The sequence below is a fragment of the Malurus melanocephalus genome, unplaced genomic scaffold, assembly GCF_030028575.1.
Source record: "Malurus melanocephalus ecotype Western Australia unplaced genomic scaffold, MMel_1.1 scaffold_846, whole genome shotgun sequence".
NCBI lineage: Eukaryota > Metazoa > Chordata > Aves > Passeriformes > Maluridae > Malurus > Malurus melanocephalus.
In genome coordinates, this window is record NW_026624078.1 from 73,240 (window position 1) to 94,608 (window position 21,369).

The following is a 21,369-nucleotide window of genomic DNA, read 5'->3' on the forward strand; positions in this document are numbered from 1 at the left end:
TCACCAGGAACACTCAAACTGGACCAGAATCCCTTTAAATATCCCACATATGCAGGTTATTTAAAAGCTGGCTAATACAGGAGTTTGCACTGATTTAAAATACTCTAAGACTGTCCACAAGGGTTTATTTTTGGTTTAAAAAGTGGCTTATGTCAGTTTCTTAAGACAGGGCCTAACTGGCTTAAACTGATTAGAATTAAGCTATGCTGGGGTTTATATACATTTAAACATAATCTGTTTAATGTCACATGCTCAGCAAACAGAGAACACTCAGGTTGGTGCTGGAGCACAGCAAATTATGGGATGCAGCAGCAGAGGGCAGCACACCCCACAAAATTTATTTCCCAACTGTTTACAAATATCTCGTCTGGAATGTTACAGAAAGGAATCCCAATTCCCTGATTTTGGTTTGCTCTCTAAATACTTGGAGAATAAAATTGATTTGGACTGAACTGCTTAAAGGCCCAGCTGTGAGTTCTTTACCATTTATTGATCTCTAGTGTTAAATCTCCTGTTTTCCCTCCACACAGAAAGGTTTTAATCCTTTAAAGTAAGAAACATGAGCTCAGCTTAGCTCAGAACTCTGGATGGGAGCCCTCAGTGCTAAGGAGGTGAAATAAGAGCAGCAGATACACAGAAATTCAACCAATTTGGCATCACAGAAATTGCCTAAAATTTAGTTGTGGCTGTTAAAATATTTATCTTCATTCAAGAGTTTTGAGTGGYTGTTGCACGGAGAAGATCCAGTGCCAGGGATGCATGCACACCCCACTGAAATTCTGATTGAACTGAAGTTCTCTTTCAAATGTCAAAATCTTTAACATTAAATTTAAACAAGATTTAATTCATGAGACTCTCAAGATGCAGYTCAATCTGTCAGTGAGACCCTTTCCAAAAAAGCTGCTCTGAAAAGCAMAAGCCAGTGAAAGCAGGAGTGCCCTGTCCCCCCAGTGACCCACCTTCGTTAGCTTCTGGTCTGGAGTTCTTGATAAATGCAGAAAATTTGGCAAATATATCCATTCCAGCAGTGTTGGATTCTGGATGCTTTGGTGAGAGTTTCAGGTACCTGAAAAGCAGAAAGGTGCAGATCTACAGCACATTTCACAGAATGGTGATCATTATATATTAACTGGCTTAAAAAGGCCCTTTGAAAAATATTTTACATCATGTAGATTTAGTAATTTATCCTTTTTCAGACTTGATTCTGAAGGGTAGTATCACTGAGTTTTAAACCAAAGACTTTCCAGAGGGACAACATCACAGATCTGCAAACAACAATACAGGGGTTTTCCATTTAAAGTAACATCAGCTGTTCCAGAGAATTGTGGATCCAAATCTTTTAAAAAAGACAAAACATTCAGTGTGTTAAAGGCAGTGTCTGCCAGCTGAAGAGCAGAAAGTTTGGAGAAAGTTTGAACACATTAAATTAGATTCTCCCTGTAGTTTAGGAATAAATTCTGTACAGCAGACTCATCTTCGTTTGCATCATTTGGACACTTCACCAGAACAGCCTGTGCCTGTCACCAAAAGGAAGAGTTTGAAACTGCAGGAAGGATGACAGGGCTATAGAAAGGATAATTTAAAAATAAAAATAATCTTTAAGAGARAAGAGATGARGGAGTTGGGGGGAGGAAGGTATGAYAAGCAAGAACTAAATTCCATGTCTTCAGTTTATTGATGCTGAAGAACATCTTAATTAGTGCAGAAATCCCCCGTGAGAACTGTGCCTATCTGAGGTGACAAATTCTCACTTTGGCACTTACTTGGGTGGGGCCAAAACATCTTCCAGGAACTCTTCAATCTTGTTCACATCCGTTCTCACTTCCCCGTTGTATGTGATGAAGGGAGGGTGAGTGCCTGGAGCCAAATTCTGAAGGTCTGCTGGTTTCCTGGGGTCACATGCAAACCAAGAAAAAAAATCAGCAGGGGCACCCAATTTCATTGCTACAACCACAAAAGCACTGCTGAGGTTTKCACATCCTTTCAGTTTTAAACAGTTTTCTTTCCAAAGCGTGAGTTTACAACGTAACATTTTGAATACAATTACTAACAATGAATTTTAAAATTTCCTCCTAGCTCAGCTGTGTTTATTCTCCACAATGTTGACCAGAAGAAGAATAACACTCTCCCTCTTTCCCAAGCCCTACAGAGGGTTTATATATAGCATAATCTGTGATAATCCTCCCCCTTCACACAGAGCTGCTCTGGAAATAAGCAACTCTGCTACAACACGGTGTATAAACCATTTATTACGTGCCCAGGGAGTTTGGTTCTAGGCAGGCTTAAATATCTTGTTTAAAATTATGCTTCAGTGGAAAAAAAAAAAAAAAAAAGTTGTTTCTAGTGCAGAGCAGCACACCTGGGAGAGGAATCCCCACATTTGGACCATCAAAAATTGCATCAACAAAACAAACACTGCCCAGCTGAAAGCTGTGCCAAGGTAAAACTGCTCCTTTGCTGCAATTTGGACAAATCCAGGCTGGAGTGTAACCCTTGAACTGGGACTGGGCCTGGTCCTGAGCCAGCTCAAGCATCCAGGAACTGGATTTACTGGAAACTGCAACTGCAGCTCGAGAAATGCTCCTGACAACACCAGACAGGGAGATGGAATAGGGAACATCCACAAACCCAGTCCTGCGGGGCAGCACCACATGGACTCTAAACTCAGCACAGTTTAAAAGTTTATCTTCTTTTCCATTTCTTCCAAAATGAAGAACCCCACAGAATTTCATGTCCTGCCCACTGCTGATCCTGTTACAGTGCCAAAGTGTGCTTATATGAATGAGAAAAGTGATTTTCATACTTTAAGAATATTCCACACCCTGCTTTAAGCCAGGGCATGGAAATCTTATAAATACAAGACTTTAACTCCTTTCAATTTTTTAAGCTTCTGAGAAGTTATTTCTCACTAAGAGTTGCCACCACTCTCTCACTTTTAGGATTTAAAGTCTGTCATCGGGTAATGCTTTAAGGAGCTTAACACTTCATTTAAATACAGCTTTGTAACTCCCAACAATTACAGGAAGTCATCGTGGCTCCCTTCCAATTCCCCACATTGGCCAGATAAAATTCCTCAAAAGGAATGTTCTTATAAAAACAAACACKAGAGCAGGACCACCGGATCTGCAGGAATACTATCAAAGGCAAGCATGAGCTCAGAAAGATTCTTCCAAAAACTAACCAAAAAACTTCCCCAAAAAAAAAAACAGAGGATCCCAAGCACTTTATGAATGCAGTGAGACCACCTGGATCTTTGGAGAGGAAGAAAGCAGAGATGAAATCCCACAAACCAGGCCCAAACACAACTCAGGGTTTGGTTTCCAGTTTGCTGCTCCTGCCAGGGGATTATAAACAGGCCCTGCTTCACCACAGCCCTTGGAGAACAGCAACAGCCTTAAAAGGCTGAGAGTACAAATTCCCTTAACAGTCAAACAAGAAGGCAATTAATGTAACGGTGAAGTTTTACTTCAGAGATAAAGCTGGAGAGCTTCAAAAACAAACCAAACCCAAACAAAAAAAAMCCCTTCTATAACCACTCCAAATAACTCCARGATGGTTTGTGCCTATCCCAGAGTTCACCAGGGTTTTTGGTTTTTTGGAGGCARGGCCACATTAATTATCTGGCCATTGCTACCCCCAGAGTCAAGGTATAAACATCTCACAGCTTTGCCACAAACCAGAATAGCAATTAGCATGCAAATTGTTTTTTGTAGAGCAGACAAAAGCCARCCCCCAAATGTAATACATTTATGAATTATACACACACAGCAATGAGCATCTAAAGAGTAACATGGGAAAAAGTCAGCAATAAAAGCCCACTTTTTTTTTTTCTGAAGCTGGATTCACCTCTGGGCACTCTCTCGTTTTAATATTTAATATCATTGAAGGATATTAAAGGAATTGCAAAAAGTCAAAGCAAAGGTGTTTCAAACAGGATTTCAGCACTCAGCTGAAGGCAAGCTGGCCCTGMATGCTGTTCCAAGCCCAACAAATGGTTTGTGCAGCAGAGCTCAGCTCTGGCCTCCAGAACAAACCAGAGCTCTGAGCACTGAAATGCTGCTGCCCAGAGGGGAAGAATGAAGGCTCTGTGTGCCCAAAGAGAGGGAAGAAATGCCTGACTCCTTGCAGAGGGTGGGACAACCCTSCTCTTTGCCTCTGTGCATATTTCTGGGTGTTGAGAGCAGAGCTGAGAACTGCAGAATGTGCCTTTGTTAGCTCASTGTGGTGTCCAGAGGGGAAAAACACACGGCACAGAGTTGGGCAAAACAGCCTCAGCTCTTCCTGTGTCCCCAGCCCCTCACTTGTGAACTTTTGTACCCAACCATGACCTTTTAAGCCTCCCAGACAGAGCTGGCCTTGCTGGTGTGCAGCAATGACGTGATGAGGCAAAGCCTGTTTTCTCTTTTTGGCCAAYAAAATCAATTCAGTCGCTTCAAACGAGTCCAGCTCTGCTCTTCAAGTTTGTGTCTAACAGGAACAAAGAGCAGAGGAGATAATTGGCTTGAATAATGTGCTTGTAAAAGCAGTTTCCTGTGACAATATTAAGGCAGAACCTAAAATCTATTATCATTCTGGTGGTGAGAATAAAACAGCCCCATCTGATAGRAAACATTTCCCATTAAACACTTAGCTGGATGTGATGTTCTGCAAGCTACACTGTTCTGCCACTGGGTATTGATCAATCCACAATGTTAAAGTTGTATTTATAGAGATTTGAATAAAGTCTAGAAGGAATTAAGTTTGGATCCATATCTGTTCCAACCTGAATTAGCTTCAGTGGTCCTGTGTTTCCTTCCCCAGAGAACCCCTTCAGTGCTCAACACAAAGGTGGTTTATTTGACCTATTCCCCTGCAGATCCTTAATTCTGCACTTATTTTGTGTTTCCCCCTCCTCAATAGAAAAAAACCAAACCCTGAAAGAAAGCTTTCCTTGTGTAAGGGTCAACTTTAAACATCTGCAACCAATTTTATATGCTAAAAGTTAGTCTTACATCCCATTCCCCCACCCAATTAACTCCAAGTTGCCAAGGGGACACAAAATAAARCCAATTCATCAGGCATATTTGGCATTTTAATGATATCTAAACTGCTTCAGCAGTAAAAAGGCTTCCAAGCCTAAAATATCTCTGCCCACCTTCTCCTCACCCCCCACTAACTGGTTAAACAACACCATCATTAAAGGTAAAGGAAATCCCAAATTCCCAACAGCCCACAAACCACAGGCAGGGCTGGGTGGAAGATGTGACACGTTTGCTTTATGGGGCTGGCAGCATCAATATTTGCAGGGAAATCCCACATTGGGCAGAAAAGCTCTTTGAGCAGCTCCAAATGCAGCCAGAGTTGACAAAAGCTGCTTTCTGCCTCTCACCACACATGGAAGTCTTTAACAGCCCTTGCCAGCAGTGAARCAGCAACTTCAGTGGTTCTGAAAACCAAAACAAGTCAAGTCCCTCAAAAAAACCCCAAGAGGTGAGTCCAGCAGGGTGATTTCTCCCCTGTATGCWGGATTCAGTGCACAACACTGTATTTCTGTTGGCTTTATTCCCAAAATTCAGGTTTGGAGGCACTGGCAGCCTCCCCTCTCTGCAGAGCTGGGACCAGTTTTATACCAGTGCTGGGAAAACATGACTTCACACCCAAAGCAAACACAAGGGCCCYGCTGGATTTAGCACTTCCATAAAAAAAAGAATGCCCAGCCTTAGGAAATTAAAACTCCTGGATTCACTTCTCACCCTTTTTAGGCACCAAGGTACTCATTTCATAGAGGAGAAGTTGCAATTTAGGTGACACAAAGCACCACGACTGATCTGGCTAACAGACGTAGAACATCCTGCTTTTTATTCCTGCTCATTTCACTTCTGTTTCCCTCATGAGCAGGTATCTTCATTATTATTATTATTATTGTATAATCACCAAAATTATCATTAAAAATATTAAGAAAAGGAGTAAGTTGCATGTAATTTGTGACAATTATCCAATAATCACTGGGGATTTGACCAAAAGTATCCATCTGTCCTCACTTAGGGGATCTTGATRTGAAATTAAGTAAATTAAAATTCAATACTCAGTTATAAAAGACTTTGTGTCAGCTGTGACTTTCACAGAAGAGCATCACTGAACAAATTCAAGAGAATTTACCAGACCCCTTATTTTTGTTAACTTCCCAATAACCACCAATGAATGCACCATTTACACCCAGGTTACCTCAGTTGAGAGGACAAATTTTCTTCTGAATTTCAGAAAATCAACCCTGTAAAACACATAACTGGAAAAAGCTTTGTTACAGCAATAATCAAATATTTCTTACCTCTTCAGGTCCACCGTTGTGACGCTGAACACCACTCCCTTCAGCCACAGGATCATGAAGAGTCTCTGGGAGAAGGGACAGTTTCCTATGCTCTCACCATCACTGCCAGCCTGCAGGACACAACACAGCATTAATTTGGGGGTAAAACTGTGCCATCCACACAAACATYTYCAGTTCAACACACACTACAACTSAAATTGCCACACTGATGAAGTTTTYACTTGCCATGTCCTCCAGCTGCTAAAAAAAAATGAGTAAAAGAATATTTCAGCCAACGAAAGTTTATCTTTGACACTGATGATGATCATCCTTGTCTGAGCAGCCACACCTTGTGATGGCAGTTTTCCAATGTCAATGTTGTTCTTTGCTCTTTATTATTCTTTTTTCTTTCTTCTCCAAGGCATAGCTAATTAATTGTAGTCATCTTCCAGCTCAGTGCTTCTATCTCTCCCTGTGCAGGAGTTCCTCTCAGGAACTGAGAATGGATTGTACTGCAGGTGTTGTGAGGAAAGACATAACTGTGAGTACATAGAGACTTCACTGACAATTAAATAATATCCCAAAGCCACTTTTTATGGGCAATTTATCAATTAGTCTTTGTCCTAGCACAACAAAGGTCCATTAGAAAACAGCAGTGAGCTCCCCAGTGATAGCACACATCTCATCCTTGCTCTGACAATGAAGGATGYGTTGCTGAGCTGGAAAATTTTAGTTTTTACTGGGCTAGAATGAGGCAYTGGAAACCTTTGTTATAAAATTCAATCCCCTGAAGATTGGTTCAGTACTTAAAGCAGCCCTGTATGGCAGATTATCCTGTACTTTGTATTGGAAAACTTTCAATGGATTTTGCTCATTATTATTAGAGTCCTTCCAAGAGTGATTTTCATCAGTMCAATCCTCAAAACCTGGCCAGTTCTTTCATCATCACAATGAGGAGAATTAAGAAAGACTTTGCAAGTCAAGAAGAGTAACAGTAGGATTTCCAAAAACCAGGAAAAATAGAAAGTTTTTCATTGAAACTGTCTTAAATTCAGAAAGCTATTTTGGTTTTTGTAAACTCAGGGAGCCTTTGCAGATAAAGCTGAGTCTGCTTTAACAGCTGTTAATAAATACCAGGACGTGAGGATTTATAAATTAATTAACAGCTCATGGACTCATTTCTGTCAGAGTTTCCAGAGRCTGTAGACACAGAGTCAGTTTTCTTCAAGTGCCCATCCAGCAGCTGTGCTTTTATGGATGTTAATATTTAATATTTAACACATCACTGTCCCTCCACGCAGCAGGGTGGATTTCAGCACTTCCCACCACAGTTACACTGAGTTTACACTGCAGCTGACATTTCCTACAGGTRAATTATAGATTTATATTCATCTGCTGATTTTGGTGCCACGTGTCAGATCTGATCTATCAGGATTGAATAATATAAAATGGCATTCAATGCAAGGAAAATACATATTTTGTACTGCTGTGGGTAATTCATGTTTTGAAGCAGAAATAATTCCTTGACTCAGAACTGATTTTAGTCTTTAAACTCAAAGCAAAGCCCCTGARTTACACAGGCTGAAATTCCCATCCCATTAAACTTCATTTGTCCCACTTAAATCCAAGGCAAAGCTACTTTAAAACCAYAGAACTGCACAAAAACTTGTTTAAAACTTCAGGCACAGCACTGACCTGTGGCTTTCACTWAGATCCATCCTCCTAAACCAAAATCCAATTGACCAAAAAAGGTCAACTCCATTTACTTATCCCAAAACTTTCCTTCTCTCCCAACACAAGTGCAACACTCAAAGTGAACATCCAACCCACAGCATCTGTTTTTGTTTAAGCAAGACAAGCTTTTGGGATTATTTGAGTCAGAAGGAAGGATTAGAGCCCAGTGCTGTGAACAAACCCTGATGCATTTTCAAAGCTCAACAACCTCAACGGAGCCCAGACTTTTCTGTCTGCAAACGTTTGTCCCACTTCTGCTCCAAAAAACCCCCAAGTTATTCTGAGCACATACTGGAAAAGGAATGTACTCAGAATGCCAAGAAACTTTGGCTCCAGTGCTCTCGAGCCAAGGAATTCTGCTCTGGAACTGTTTGCCCGAGAGAGAGGCCCATTCTGTGTCTCTGCATTTGATGCCACGACTGCTACGGCCCCTCCATGGAATTCTCCCTCAATCCATGGAATTCTCTGTCAATCCACAGGATTCTCCCTCAGTTCACAGGATTCTCCCTCAATCCACGAAATTCTCCCTCAATCCATGGAATTCTCCCTCAATCCACGGGATTCTCCCTCAATCCATGGAATTCTCCCTCAATCCACGGGATTCTCCCTCAATCCATGAAATTCTCACTCAATCCACGAAATTCTCACTCAATCCATGGGATTCTCCCTCAATCCATGGAATTCTCCCTCAATCCACGGGATTCTCCCTCAATCCATGGAATTCTCCCTCAATCCATGGAATTATCCCTCAATCCATGGAATTCTCCCTCAATCCACGGAATTCTCCCTCAATCCATGGAATTCTCCCTCAATCCAGGGATTCTCCCTCAATCCACAGGATTCTCTTCTGAGGGTCCCTCATGCCTCTGATTTTCTCCACTAGAACACAGCTATACTGGCAGTAAACTCTAAATTTTGCAAGAATATTCTGAAATCCGGCATGATTTGTCAAGCAGGAGGTTAATCACAGAATAATTGTTTGCCTTGTCTTTGAATTCAGGCCATAAAATTCCAGGATATCATCAGTGTCTAATCCTCATCACCACCAGAGTAAAACAAATATTAAATGTTGACGTCTTTACACTAAACTTACCATAGGTTATTTGTTAATTCAACAAGATTATAGTCATTCTATACCAAGAAGTTTTGGGGTTTTATTTCAAATTCTTTTTAAACCCAGCCTARAAATCTTTATTACYAGTAATATTATCAATATTAYKAATGCAAACCTGCCTGTAGTTAGGRTTTATTTTCAATTCTGCCATTGCCCACTGAAGGACATGTATTCAAAAATCTCATCATGTATCTAATTTCACTGAATGTCAGGTTTTCAATTGTAGGGATTAGGACCAGACAGAGAAAGTGCCACACCTCACATAGGAAGGAAACATGAAATTTGTTTCCCTCTACAAATTGAATTTAAGTAAAAATTTAATTACTGAAGTAACTAAAGAAACTTCCAAAAAGATGGCAAAAAGGAATTTTAATTTTAATGTTAATTGTAAGACGTGGCACAGGGAGAACAGAGCACACACACACCAGAGAACTGCCCTACAGTTCTAGGAAAACAAATAAAGCTATTTTTAAAGAAACATTAAATAGGAAAGGAAGTTYAAACAAGAATGAGAGAGTTACAAGGCAGTGACACAAATCAGCTGTTCATTGAGAAGTCAACCTGGTTTATCAGAGCCACAGTGGAACTGYTGGCAACTCCCAGTGCCCAGCAGCTCGGCCTATGCAGGAGTGCCAGCTACTTGGAAAGGAAAAAAACCAAAAAAAAAATCTATTTATGCCAATGTCTGGGAGTCTGAGCTCAGCTGATGCAGCCAAGGCGGAAGSCAACTCCTCCCTTTCTCTTCCCCTGAGCGGTGATTTCATTCAAATGAGACTTTTTCCAAAAAAAAAACCACCCTAGAGAGTACAAGTAATCATACATCTGTTTCAGTGGCTSTACAAGCTAAGGGAAGGGAAAAAATCCATTTCAATTGTGAAATGTTTGTCTTTACAGCTGCATAAAAATTAACCTGAGTCCTGACACGAGAACCTGCATGGATTTAYTTTAGCAAGGTAGATCTGAGTTTATTGAAAGACCAACAAAAAAAAAAAAACAGACAAGCAAAGAAACACTTAAAAGGGTACAAAGCCCTTCTTATGCAGCACAAATCTGAGAATTCTAGAAATCCCCGGTCCCAAAGATTCCTGCAAAATTGTTTCAAACATGAATCAGTTAAAAAGTGCCCACTACAAGTTTCCCAAACTGGATCAAATAACTGCAGAATAATAATAAAGTCAAAGTGCATCTGATGAGCAACAGAATACAGCTCAGTCTCAGCCTATAAAAATAAAACAAAAGGAAAGGGCAGAACCATTTCTTAATWTATCCAAAACTCTCAAGGGAATTTCTCCCAGATCTGACATACCAGAATTGGTAAAAAAAAGTTTGGATGAAGAGGGATAAATGGATTTTAGAAGCATTTCACAGAACTTTTGACCAAAGACAGTTACTGGAGCCATCTGATTGCAACACCAAGAAAGTCCCCCAAGAAAGGGAATCTGCACTTTGCCAAGGCTAGAGCAATAATGTTCCAACCAATAAACAGATTGGGGAAAAATGAAAATAATTGAGAGGATATGTTCACATTTTGAACTCAGCAACCTTGAAATATGTCTTGGGTTTTAACAATGAAAACCAAACCTGCTGAGAAAACTGCATGAGCAACCCAGCATGATGCAAAGCCATTGCCTCAAAGCAGCAGATAACAATCAATTTTGAATGTTTAATGAGCAGTAAGCTCATTCCAAAACTGAGTAATTAATAATAATCCTTTCAGGATTACTGTTTTGACAGGAAATGGTTTAAGGTGAACTAACAAAGCGATTCAAGCRAAAAACCTGCAGCAATTCCAAAGTCTGAGATAAAAGGAAGGGAGAACACAGAAAGGAGGGGTTTGATGTTGCACACATGAAAAGRGTCTGGGTGTATCAGCCCAAATCCTGGCAGTGCCTGCTGGACCTTTATCTTGCCAGGCTGAACAGACAGAGTTCTGTGGTGCTCACTGAGGGTGTTTCCAGATAAGATGTAAAGAATTACACTCATGGAAGGAGTGTGACAGTAATTGATGTAACAAACACTCCCCACAGTGCCATTATTCCAACTGCTCCCTGTGTGCTCAGGCACTGAATGGATGAGCCTCAGGGACGYTCTGTGCAAACACTCACCCTGTAAATCAAACCAAAGCTCAAAGGCTCCCAGTGTCTCAAATATTGATGGATATTGATGTTTTCCTCTTATTCAAAGAGGAAAACAAGTGATAAGGCAGTGAGGTGCAGTGACCAGGGCTGGAAAAGCTTATCTGCAAGAGTGTTCCACCCCTTGCCACCCTTGCAGTTTGAGAAGGGAGTTGGTTTGTGTTTTTAGGGGAGGAACAGGTCAGGGAGCAGGGCACAGTCAGGCCCTGGCTAAATCCGGTTCAACCAGATTAAATGAGGGCTGAGTGACAGGGACACTTCCTGCTGTCACCTCWGCCTGGCCAGGACAGGGCACAGCTGGGGCCACAACCTGCAGGGCAAAGCTTTGCCTCGTGCCACCAGGCAGACCAAAAATGAACAGGAATTTCAACAGAGGAGTGGCACAAAAACGGGGCTGCATTGCTGACAGCCCAAAGAGGTTTCCTGCCACAATGAACAAATCCAGGAGAGTGGGAATTAGGGAGAAAAACCCAAGAGGATTCAGGATCTCAGGACCTTCATKTCATGTTTCAGTGCACATCAAATATTTCATTCCTGTCACTGGAGCCACTGTGGGGACAGAAGGATTTAAACCACTCACTGTATGTCAGCCTTATCTTCCCATTTCCTTCAAGAAAAACATAGGAAAAATAGAAACTAAAATGCATCGGGTGAGTGCTCACACCTGGAATTCTCTAAGATAATTAGTCTAAAATAATTATTTTGTATTTGCTATCTACTGACTGACATTAACACCACCCAAGGCAAAACCAACCTGAGTTACCACTGCCTCACCTTTGTGCTATTTGTCATCAACCCAAGTTCCACATCAGCTGAAATTCCTTTAAACTCAAAAAAGCACTTCAAAATAATTAACTGAAGTTTTTTTACTGCATTTACTGGAGATGTGGCTCTTACAGCAGGGAAAGGAATGTTTGCCAGCCCATTCAAGCTGCCTCTTAAGAWGTTATTACCCCTGTGATAAGTCACCACTGTGTCACACACTGCACTGAACACCACTGACCATTTTAGGATGATGCTATTTTTAGCTCTGTGATGCTGTTCCTAAGAAAATAATTAGCAGACTTGTCCTGCACACTTTCCTGTAAGTCTTGCTCATTGCTACCCAGTGAAAAACCTTTGGAGAAAGCTGTGGGATCTTCAGGATGCATGGAAGTTCACAATTCAGCAGAATTTAATTAAGTGCTCCTGGTTCTTTGGAGAACAGAAATTATTCCGTGTTCATCCTTTGGGAGAATCAGATGGARAGTCAGAACCCAAACCTGCTTTAAATACAAATCACCGGTTTCTTCAGTGAAGAAATGAACTTAATGATAGGAATACAAAAGCCTGGGTTGATTGTAGACAGACAGAGCCAGGACATTTCCTGCCCTAGCACAGGAAAATTAAATTATTCACTAATGGCACAAGCCTGGCTCCTCTGCTGTGGCAATACCTTGAACAGAGATCTCATTTTGAATAAACCCCCATAAAATCAGCAGGGCCACGCTGACTAAAATGTGCTGTGTAACACCATGACACACTCTTGCAATGTTCTGGGAGGAAACTGGAAGCAGACAATGAACTCTGCAGCACTGAGGGTTTCTTTTACAGTTGCCTTTGGGGCTCTAGCACATCAACCTAGAACAGGAATTGTTCATGACAGTGATTCTCTCTCCCTGGACTTATTAAATTTGTTGAAGTACAGTGTGTGCCTTGGCTACAGCCCAAGAGACCATTTCCTAACYTCCCCCACCAAATAATGAAGCGTCAAAATGAGAGGAAAGAACTGCAAACTTTAGGCCTCAGAAGAACTGAGTCAAATTTGTATCTGCGGCATTTCAGAGCTCTTCAAATAAACCTGTGACTGCACATCACTTCCGTAGGACAGGAAAACACAGAACTGCCTTTGTGGTATTTTATAACCTCATTTAGAGAGAGGAGTGAGCCAGGGGCTGGGCAGAGGAGCAGAGAGGAGCAATCAGGGCTGCTCCAGCTTCACCCTGGGCATTGCTCCTCCTTCTGCTCATCCCAGCCCAGATRACTTGGACTGAACCCTCCCCAGAGCAGGTTCGTGTCAAAAACCCAGCCCAAAAGGCACCACCTGGGAGCTTCAAATCGCTGGTAAAACACAGGATGTGCAGCAAAAACCACAGGTGCCTCCAGCCTGGGCTGTGAACAGCAATGCCCACAGAAGAACGTGCTGAGAAATAAAGAAAACACCCAAATTCTCAGCAGCCACTCCAGCTCTGAACCTGTTCCCCTGCTAACAGCACATTCAGAAGCTCTGGGAAGGAAAAACATTATCCTAGACCAAAAGTGGGGTTGGAATTTTTATGTTAGAGTGAAGGGTTTGAGGAAGGCCTGCTGTCTGTCCAACACAAGCAGCACACAACTAAAAGGCACCTCTGTGACCAAATTTCAGCTCCCCTGGGAGATGGGATCCAAATTTCCTCTTCTGGGACACAGTTGCTTTATCTCCCTGATCTCCAGAACAGCCTGTCTCACTAGAGCACCTCAGACATCACTCTGAAAGGCCACAGAAATCTACTTAGGCTTCCTTGGATTTTATTTTTAGCTAAAACCATGTAAAAAAAGCTATTTCCTTTATTTCAGAAAAGCAGCTCTCCGAAGGACAGAGCAGCAAACTCCAGCCAAAAGAGTAAAGCTTCAAGAGAGCCAAAAAACTCTGAAGTTGGTCCAGTAGCACTGAGTGATCTCATCAGCTCTGCTCAGGAAAACATACAGATATGACTTCACTCCTGGATTACACTCCTATATTTAGTTTATACCTAATATGGAGATTCAGTGTGCACAACTCAGTCATTTCCTTTCCTCGGGTAAGCTCCTTGCCCTTTGTCTGGCCAACAATACAAGGAATAAGTTTGAACTCTCTGAGAATTCCCACACAAAGGCATTTGTAATTAACACACTTTAGCTTATTTTTTCACAAGCACCCTAAAAATCCAGATTGTGCCACAAACGCATTTGACCTGAATTAAAAACCCCAAACTACTCAAAACAAGTCTAAAAAATATGAACTATTATCTATTTTTTAGGGAAAAACATATTCTAAATAAAGGATTTAAAGCTCCTGGAGTCAAACTTCTATTTGAACTCCTWTGAAGACAACATCATCATTTTCAGGTTGGGTGTTTTAACTGTTACAATATACATTAACTTCTAATACCACAAAGGAGAACCTAGCATCTATTTTAAGAGTAAAATTATATTATTCCATGCTGAAGAATATGCAGGAAAACCCCCAAACCTGATTAGGACAATAAGCTGTTTGTTATGGGTTATATACCAAAAACTTTGAAGATAAAAATCAAATTAGACGGATAACAAATACAGATGTAAATTATTTTTCCATGAACCATCAATTTGCAACCAACCACCACCTTAATTAAATTTTGTTGTCTTAGACAAACTAAGTGTCTACCCTRGCAGACAAAAGCCACCTTGTTTTCTCCCACACTGTCCAGTTCAGGCTTTACAGAACTGCACTGCTCAGTTCACTGGGAAAAGAGAACATCWACCAAAACAAGGCAACAAATCCAATTACTGCCAAGTTAACTCAGCCTTAAAAGTCGTTCTTGTGGATTTTTAAGTGGCATGTCCAGCCCAGCCAGAAGCTGGGATTGATGCAGGCACTGTTACAAAAGTGTGTAGGCCTTGTGTTTGTCACATCACAATACATGTTTCATTTCATGACAATCTGAACATGCTCACACTGGTGAGAAAATAACACTCCAGGGCTTTTTTTTGTCCTATTGAGCTAATGAATACTTTAAAAAATCAAACTTTAGAGTCCAACAGTCACTTCCCAGAATACACAGCTTACTGTTTAGCTTGGAGTTCAAKGAATTCCCCAATTAGATTCTTCCAAACACAGATTTCTGGAAGGGACAACTCAGCTTTCAAAAATCCACATCCAGCTGGAGAACCAACGACTTCTCTGCTCACCCCATTTACCCCAACTAAGACAGACAGTTTTGCTCCTGGAATAAAGAACTCTTTCCATGCCCACGATGAGGTCAGGATAGCCAGGGAAGGACCAGACAGTGCCATGAGTCACTCCAGGCTGGGAGGGGAATGATTACCAAGTTCTTAGCACGTTAATRCTGTCCCAGTGCTGCCCACTGCCAGATTAGCAGGGCCTCCCACCCACTCCCTCAGCTGATGTAAGGATTCCTCATATCTTGTTACTTCTCAACAAKCAACTGTCGTTATGTCCACACAAAACTCTCTTTAAAGAGGATTCTYATTCTCTTCATGCTGGTGTTCATGATGCCTTTCCCTGCTTTGTGAACTCACCCTGTCACAGACTGACACACAAAAGCATCAGGACAAGGCTCGGATTTTCAATGTTCGTTTATTCCTGACTTTTGACAGCCCCCAGGCCCTGAAGTTTGCCCCACAACATGTGCTCTGWCAYKCAGGCTTTTTCTCCTACTTCAAGCSTTCARTGCACACCCTGAGAAACCCCAGCTGGGAAATCTGAGGACAGATTTGTCTTTTGTAGCAGGATCTGTGTTCCAGGAATGCATCCATGGCATCTGACCCATGGAGGGAGTGACTCACAAACACCACTGCCCATGGCTGTCCAGCCCATCCCACAGCCATGGGTGCAAATTTGGGAACTCAACCATTTTAGATCCCTCTGAGGGGAAAGGAGGAAAAGTGCCTGAGTGTTAAGATGTATTTCAGTGGAAAGTCAAACACAAGTTCTCCTGACAATCAGAACTGTCAGGATGTTCATCTTTGGGAAGGAGAGAAGGSATGCCAGGGAATACAACCATCACTCAGAAGCAATTCCTGACTGAAGGAAAGCTAACTCATGTGTGTAATCCCTCTGGAAATTATTGCCRAGAGGTTTTAAGCTTACTTACCAATGATTTGCAAAAAAAAAGAAAATTAACATTTACTCTTGAGACCACCTCTGTACTTTTAAACAAATCTGTACTAAGTGCATCAGTTTCTTTATGGCCAACCAGACTCAATTCAAAAGGCTGAGGATGTTTTTGTCTGTGAGAACTTTCCCAGGCAGAATTTAAAGGAATTACAGTTTGCTGGCTACAGAAGGAAAAGGCCTGATTTATACCCACTGAGCACAGGATATAACAAAATGGTTACACCTCACTTTACAAAGGGCTCCTTTACAACGCTCCCAAGAAACAACGCTCACATGACATTTTGCTGTCTACACCAAACACATATTAAAGACAGGCTGAGGAGGTTCTCAGCTGCTGAGGTTACAGCAAACCCTSCAAGGATGATCTGGTGCATAAGGAGGAGACTTATCTAATAAGATTATCAAGCAATAACCCTGACAAGACTATCTCTGAGAAGCAGCACTGCATGTCTCCAGTCCTGTTATTTCCTTGTACAAATGTGCCTTTAAATTGTACAGTCACATTGTGGGTGAAAAAAAAAAAACTGATGACAAAAAAGCTCATGGGATGTTTTGTTACAAACCGATGTACAGAGCTATAGGGCTCCAGAGTGACACAGCAGAGCTTACGTAAGGGAATGAGCACAGGGTGAGACAAAGGCAGACCTGAATCCTCACAAATCAGCCTCCTCTGCCCAGCCCTGAGCTCGCAGGGAGCTGCTGCTGCTGGAGATCTGCACATCCCCTTCCTGCCCCTTTCACTGAACAAAACAGACCCCGAGCCCGGAAGRCAAACAGTTCACCTGCCAAATCTCTGTTTGGTTCAGATATACAAAAACGGAGACAGGCTTCTGCTACACTCACTGGGACTSTTTCAGAGTGGGGTATTTATGAAATGTGAAATCACAGCTGGTTTTTTTTACTGACAGTACAATTCAAAGGTAAACAGATAGTAGACTCTATCTGATTTTCAACCCAGGTGCCCAATTTCGCAATGACATCTTATTTGAGAGCTGCCAGAAATCCAAKGTCTGATTAATTAGCAAGTACACACACGTTACTCCGTGGAGAGACCTTCCTCAATGGTCCCCTACATCTGCTCTAACCCATCCCATGCCAGCAGATACTCGACTGGGAGTTTCTTGTTTGTGCAGTCTGGTGTTTGTTYCCTTTAACGCTGACCTTGTTGACCCTCTGTGTCTTCACCTCGGTATTAGCAGAGGATGCAATCACTGAGTGCCCTCCAGGACACCCAGGGCTGAGATCCCAGCAGCTCCATCCTCACAGAACTGCAGTTTTGTAACTCTGTCCTGTGATTTCCACAGCTGACCGGGTCTATTTGCCCAAGACACTTCACAACGTTTTTTTTATTTACAATAAAATTCCACACACCAGTAACTAAAGTGCAGCTATTATTACAAGTGACCTATCTGAGCTGCATTCAGATCCCAGAGCTCAAGTTTCTCCGAGCACATTCACCACAATGCAGCCTTCAGTGCTCTGAAATGCCACTAGGGCACATAAAAATATTCCTGTTAGACAATGGAAGCCTCCTTCATTAATAAAACATGGAACATACGAGCAAAYTAAATGAAATCAGATACATCATTGCTTTCTCCTAATCAGCTCTCAAGAGAAAAGASTTCAAAAATATTTACAGTTGTCTTAAAAGAGACCACGGGCAGCCCACTGGCTCTGGAATGAAAAACTGCTCAAAGTTCTCATTGTGACACCAATTTTCTCACCTAAGTACCCTAATTGTGCCTGGAGTTATCACAGACTATGAAAATACAAGTAACAGCAGATTGATACGATTTTTTCTACTGGACAATGTATCAATGTGCTGGTGACAACACCCTGATAAAGTTATTCGGAACTGCAACCCAGCCATGTGCTCCTCCCCACCCCGTGCCCATCCTATTTTGTTACTGATCACAATTTAATAAGGCTCAAACCCCACACTTTGGGCACRGAGCCAGACCGTTTCTCCTGCTTCACAGGTTTGTTTCTCAAGCTTTAATCCCTACCTTTGTTTCATCTCAGTCTGGCTGCTACAATCCTTTGTGCTCAGGTCATGCAGTCACCGCCCTTGGGCCGCGGGCGTTGGGCTGAGAGCTCGATTTTAGTCCAGAACCTCTGCCTGAAGAGTTTCCATGGCTAACAGTACACAGGTAGATCCCAGACAGGATTGAAAAGTGATTATCTAAGTGGAGAAACGCTCAGGAATTTCATATTTTTTCTAGATTGCAGCCACAACCACGTGAAAAAAYTGCAGCTGAACATCCCACTGAGAGAGGAAAAGAAATAATCACTAAAATCCAAATTTAGTGCTCCTCTAGACAGACACTGTTGGTTTTCTTCAATTAACATATTCTGCTTGCATTTTCTGAAGGGAGCATCTAAATGAGTCAGAAAACAAKATTTTATTTGCTTTACAAAAATGTTGTCCTGATAATCCTGAACAGCTTCAATAAAGTGAAGGACAGGCAGGAACACCCAGCTGCAACAACTGTTTTGGTCTGTCTGCTGAGGCTGTGGGTTGGCCTTTATCTGAAGGATTTTACAGGGAAATAACCTCTACCTGAAGATCAGGAAGGCAGTCAAGAACAACTTCTTATTTTAMCCTGAACTTTATCCTTAGGGCAGGCAGTGCTCAGCATGCAGCAGTCATCCATAACACTGGRAAAAGGTTTCCTTGAGGGAAAAAATCCTCACTGATAACCCAAATTTAGCCTTCTTAAACCCAAGCCAACAGAGAAGTTTCAATAGAAATGGGCACAAAAAATCCCTGATTTCCCCCTTTCGTATAATCTCACAGCTTTATTGGCTCAATTCTGATTTAATCTGAACGAACACATCTCTCTCAAAACTATTTTTACAGCTTCTTCCATGCCACTCCTCATGCATGAAATATTCTCTTTAAACACACCCACAAAGCTTATTTCCCCTGCCCCCAAATCATTCTGCCATCAATCACTGCTCCAATTTGTTTTAAAATAAGAAAAAAACAGTCAATGAACTTTAGGATGGATGAAGAGAAATCAGCAAGTTATATTAAAGATCTATAAATAATTCAAAGTAATCTGTAACTTAATTGCTGCAGTTTTAAGTTCTAACCTCTACACTATGAGCCTAAATATTCTGACCAAAATCAGGTCTGGAATCCACCACTGCTCTGTCTGGGTCCCGTTACTGCCTCTTGGAATGGAGGMAAAATTTAACACATTTAAGAATTAAAATCCTATATTTAATAACTTATTTCCAAAGCTCTAGCTGGAAATTTTCATGTTTGTCATCGTGGCTTTTATACAAAGCAATTTCCAAGCTTCCAGATGAAGAGATCTCMGATTTTCTCATTGCAACTGGAAGAATCTTCATCTGAAGAATTTAAATACTTTTCTGAAGAGGCTTTCATTAAAGGATGTTTAAGCACAGAAAGAGAAGATTGCACAGAGTAATTGGTGTTACTTTTGATATGAAGTAAAAGTAAGATGCTGCATCACCAGAGCCCCGGAGGATGCAAAATATTGCATCATACAGCAATAAATGAATGCAAAACATGTGGAGATACCATATGGTATCTTTGCCAGATAAGGGCAGTAGAACACATGCTCCTTCTTCTAGTTTGGATAAAAACCTGGTGTTCCTTTACATATCGGCTTCCTGACATAAAAAGTAGACTTTCTGGGCGGGGAGCGACGAGTAACTCGTGGCTTTTCTGGCTTTTTTTGCCGCCTTCCTGCGCTTTGCTGGGCACACAATGCCGGGCGAGGGCGATCCATTGTGGCGCTCGGCTCTTCCCCTTGTGCCAGCGCTGCCCGCGGTGCTGCCCCGCACCCGCGGCACCCTCATCTCCGGGCAGGGAATCTTCCAGCAAAACGCATCCGGGGCGGCCGCACTTTATCCCAAAAAGTGACTTTGCTTGCGGTCCGGCCGCGCTATCGGCCGCTCCATCGGCGCGCTCTGACTCACCGCGACTCCCGCACTCCCTCCCGGCGCCGGGCACACGCCCTCGGCTCCGCTTTTGTGCCCGCACCGCGCCGGGAGCCGCCCCGACGGGAGCCCCCCCTGTGTCCGCGGGATGTTCKGGGGTGCTGCGAGGGGCTCCCCGCGCCGTGCCGGGGGAAAAGGCGGGCGGGGATCGGGGTTTGAAGGGAGCGGCCCGAGGGAGCCGTGAGGGGATTCGGAGCCCCCCGGGCGGGAAAGCGCCCTGAGGGGAGGGGGGGGGCGCCCAACGGTCGCGGCGCGCGCGCGCTCGGCGCCCAGACGGGACAAAACTCCCCCCGCCCCATCTCCCYTCCCCTCCTTCGCCTCCCCACGGCCGTACCTTGACGAAGAGCTCGATGACGGGCTCCTTGTCGCCTTCCTTCAGCCCGTTGACCGGTACGGACAGCGCCATTGCTCTGGCTCCCGCTGCAGCCCCCGCCCCGCCTCGCCTCGCCCGCCGCTGCCACAGCCGGGACGGCGACTCCGCTCCGCTCCCCTCACCCGCCCTGCGCGCGACTGAGAGCGGCCCCGCCCCGCGCACTGAACCCGCCGGGGCCGCGCGGGGGCGGGACCCCTGAGGGGGCGTGGTCTGATGGGGAGGGGGCGTGGTCTCCCTGAGGGGACAATGCCCGGCAGCGCTGAGGGAGGGCGGGGCTCCGAGGGGGCGTGGCTCCGAGGGGGCGGGGCTCCGAGGGGGCGTGGCCTCTGTGAGGGGACCGCTCTGAGGGGGCAGCTCCGGTTCTGTGGCCGCCGCGTCCCCTCACGGACGGGACACCCCGCGGTTCCCCCCATGGCGGCGGGGACACCCCCGTGTCAGCCAGGGGCGCCCCCGGCGTGAGACACCTCCCGGTGACAACGTCTGGGAGCGGCCCGGAGCGCTGCCAGCCCCGGGGAGGGGATCGGGGTATGCATCTCCCCCACCATGGCCTCAGCCCGCCAAACCCTTAAGGAAAAGCTTAAAATCCAGAAACTTCCCCCTCACGGACCCACCACTGCAGAGCAGCACAAAAAGCTCCTTTCCTGGCAGGGTGAAGAGGCAGTTGAGTCTCCAGCGTAGTTTTCTCCTCACTATTAAGGTCAGGGATTGAGGAGCYGGACACAAAAATGYGCGGGAGAASKGGRTGAAACGTCAGAACGAAAGGAAACRGCGCTTTTTCCAGCCTTTCCACCAAAATAGCAGAGCCCGCCATCACATTTTCCCCATGCGGCTTCACGCCTGTGGAGCCCAGCCCTCGGG

The 21,369-nt window shown here is 43.6% G+C and overlaps 1 protein-coding gene across 1 annotated transcript in view; it reads right to left on the bottom strand.

Moving 5' to 3' along the window:
- Window positions 1-20,646, bottom strand: part of CLIC4 (chloride intracellular channel 4) — a 23,310-nt gene extending 2,664 nt beyond the window's left edge. Inside the window, exons 1-4 of the mRNA XM_057385591.1 lie at window positions 20,473-20,646; window positions 6,308-6,417; window positions 1,764-1,889; window positions 960-1,066 (exon numbers count right to left, since the gene is read on the bottom strand). Of these exons, the coding sequence (XP_057241574.1) occupies window positions 960-1,066; window positions 1,764-1,889; window positions 6,308-6,417; window positions 20,473-20,544 (415 nt within the window). The 5' untranslated portion in view covers window positions 20,545-20,646. The remainder of the gene's footprint in view (window positions 1-959; window positions 1,067-1,763; window positions 1,890-6,307; window positions 6,418-20,472) is intronic.
- Between the last annotated feature and the right edge of the window lie 723 nt (window positions 20,647-21,369).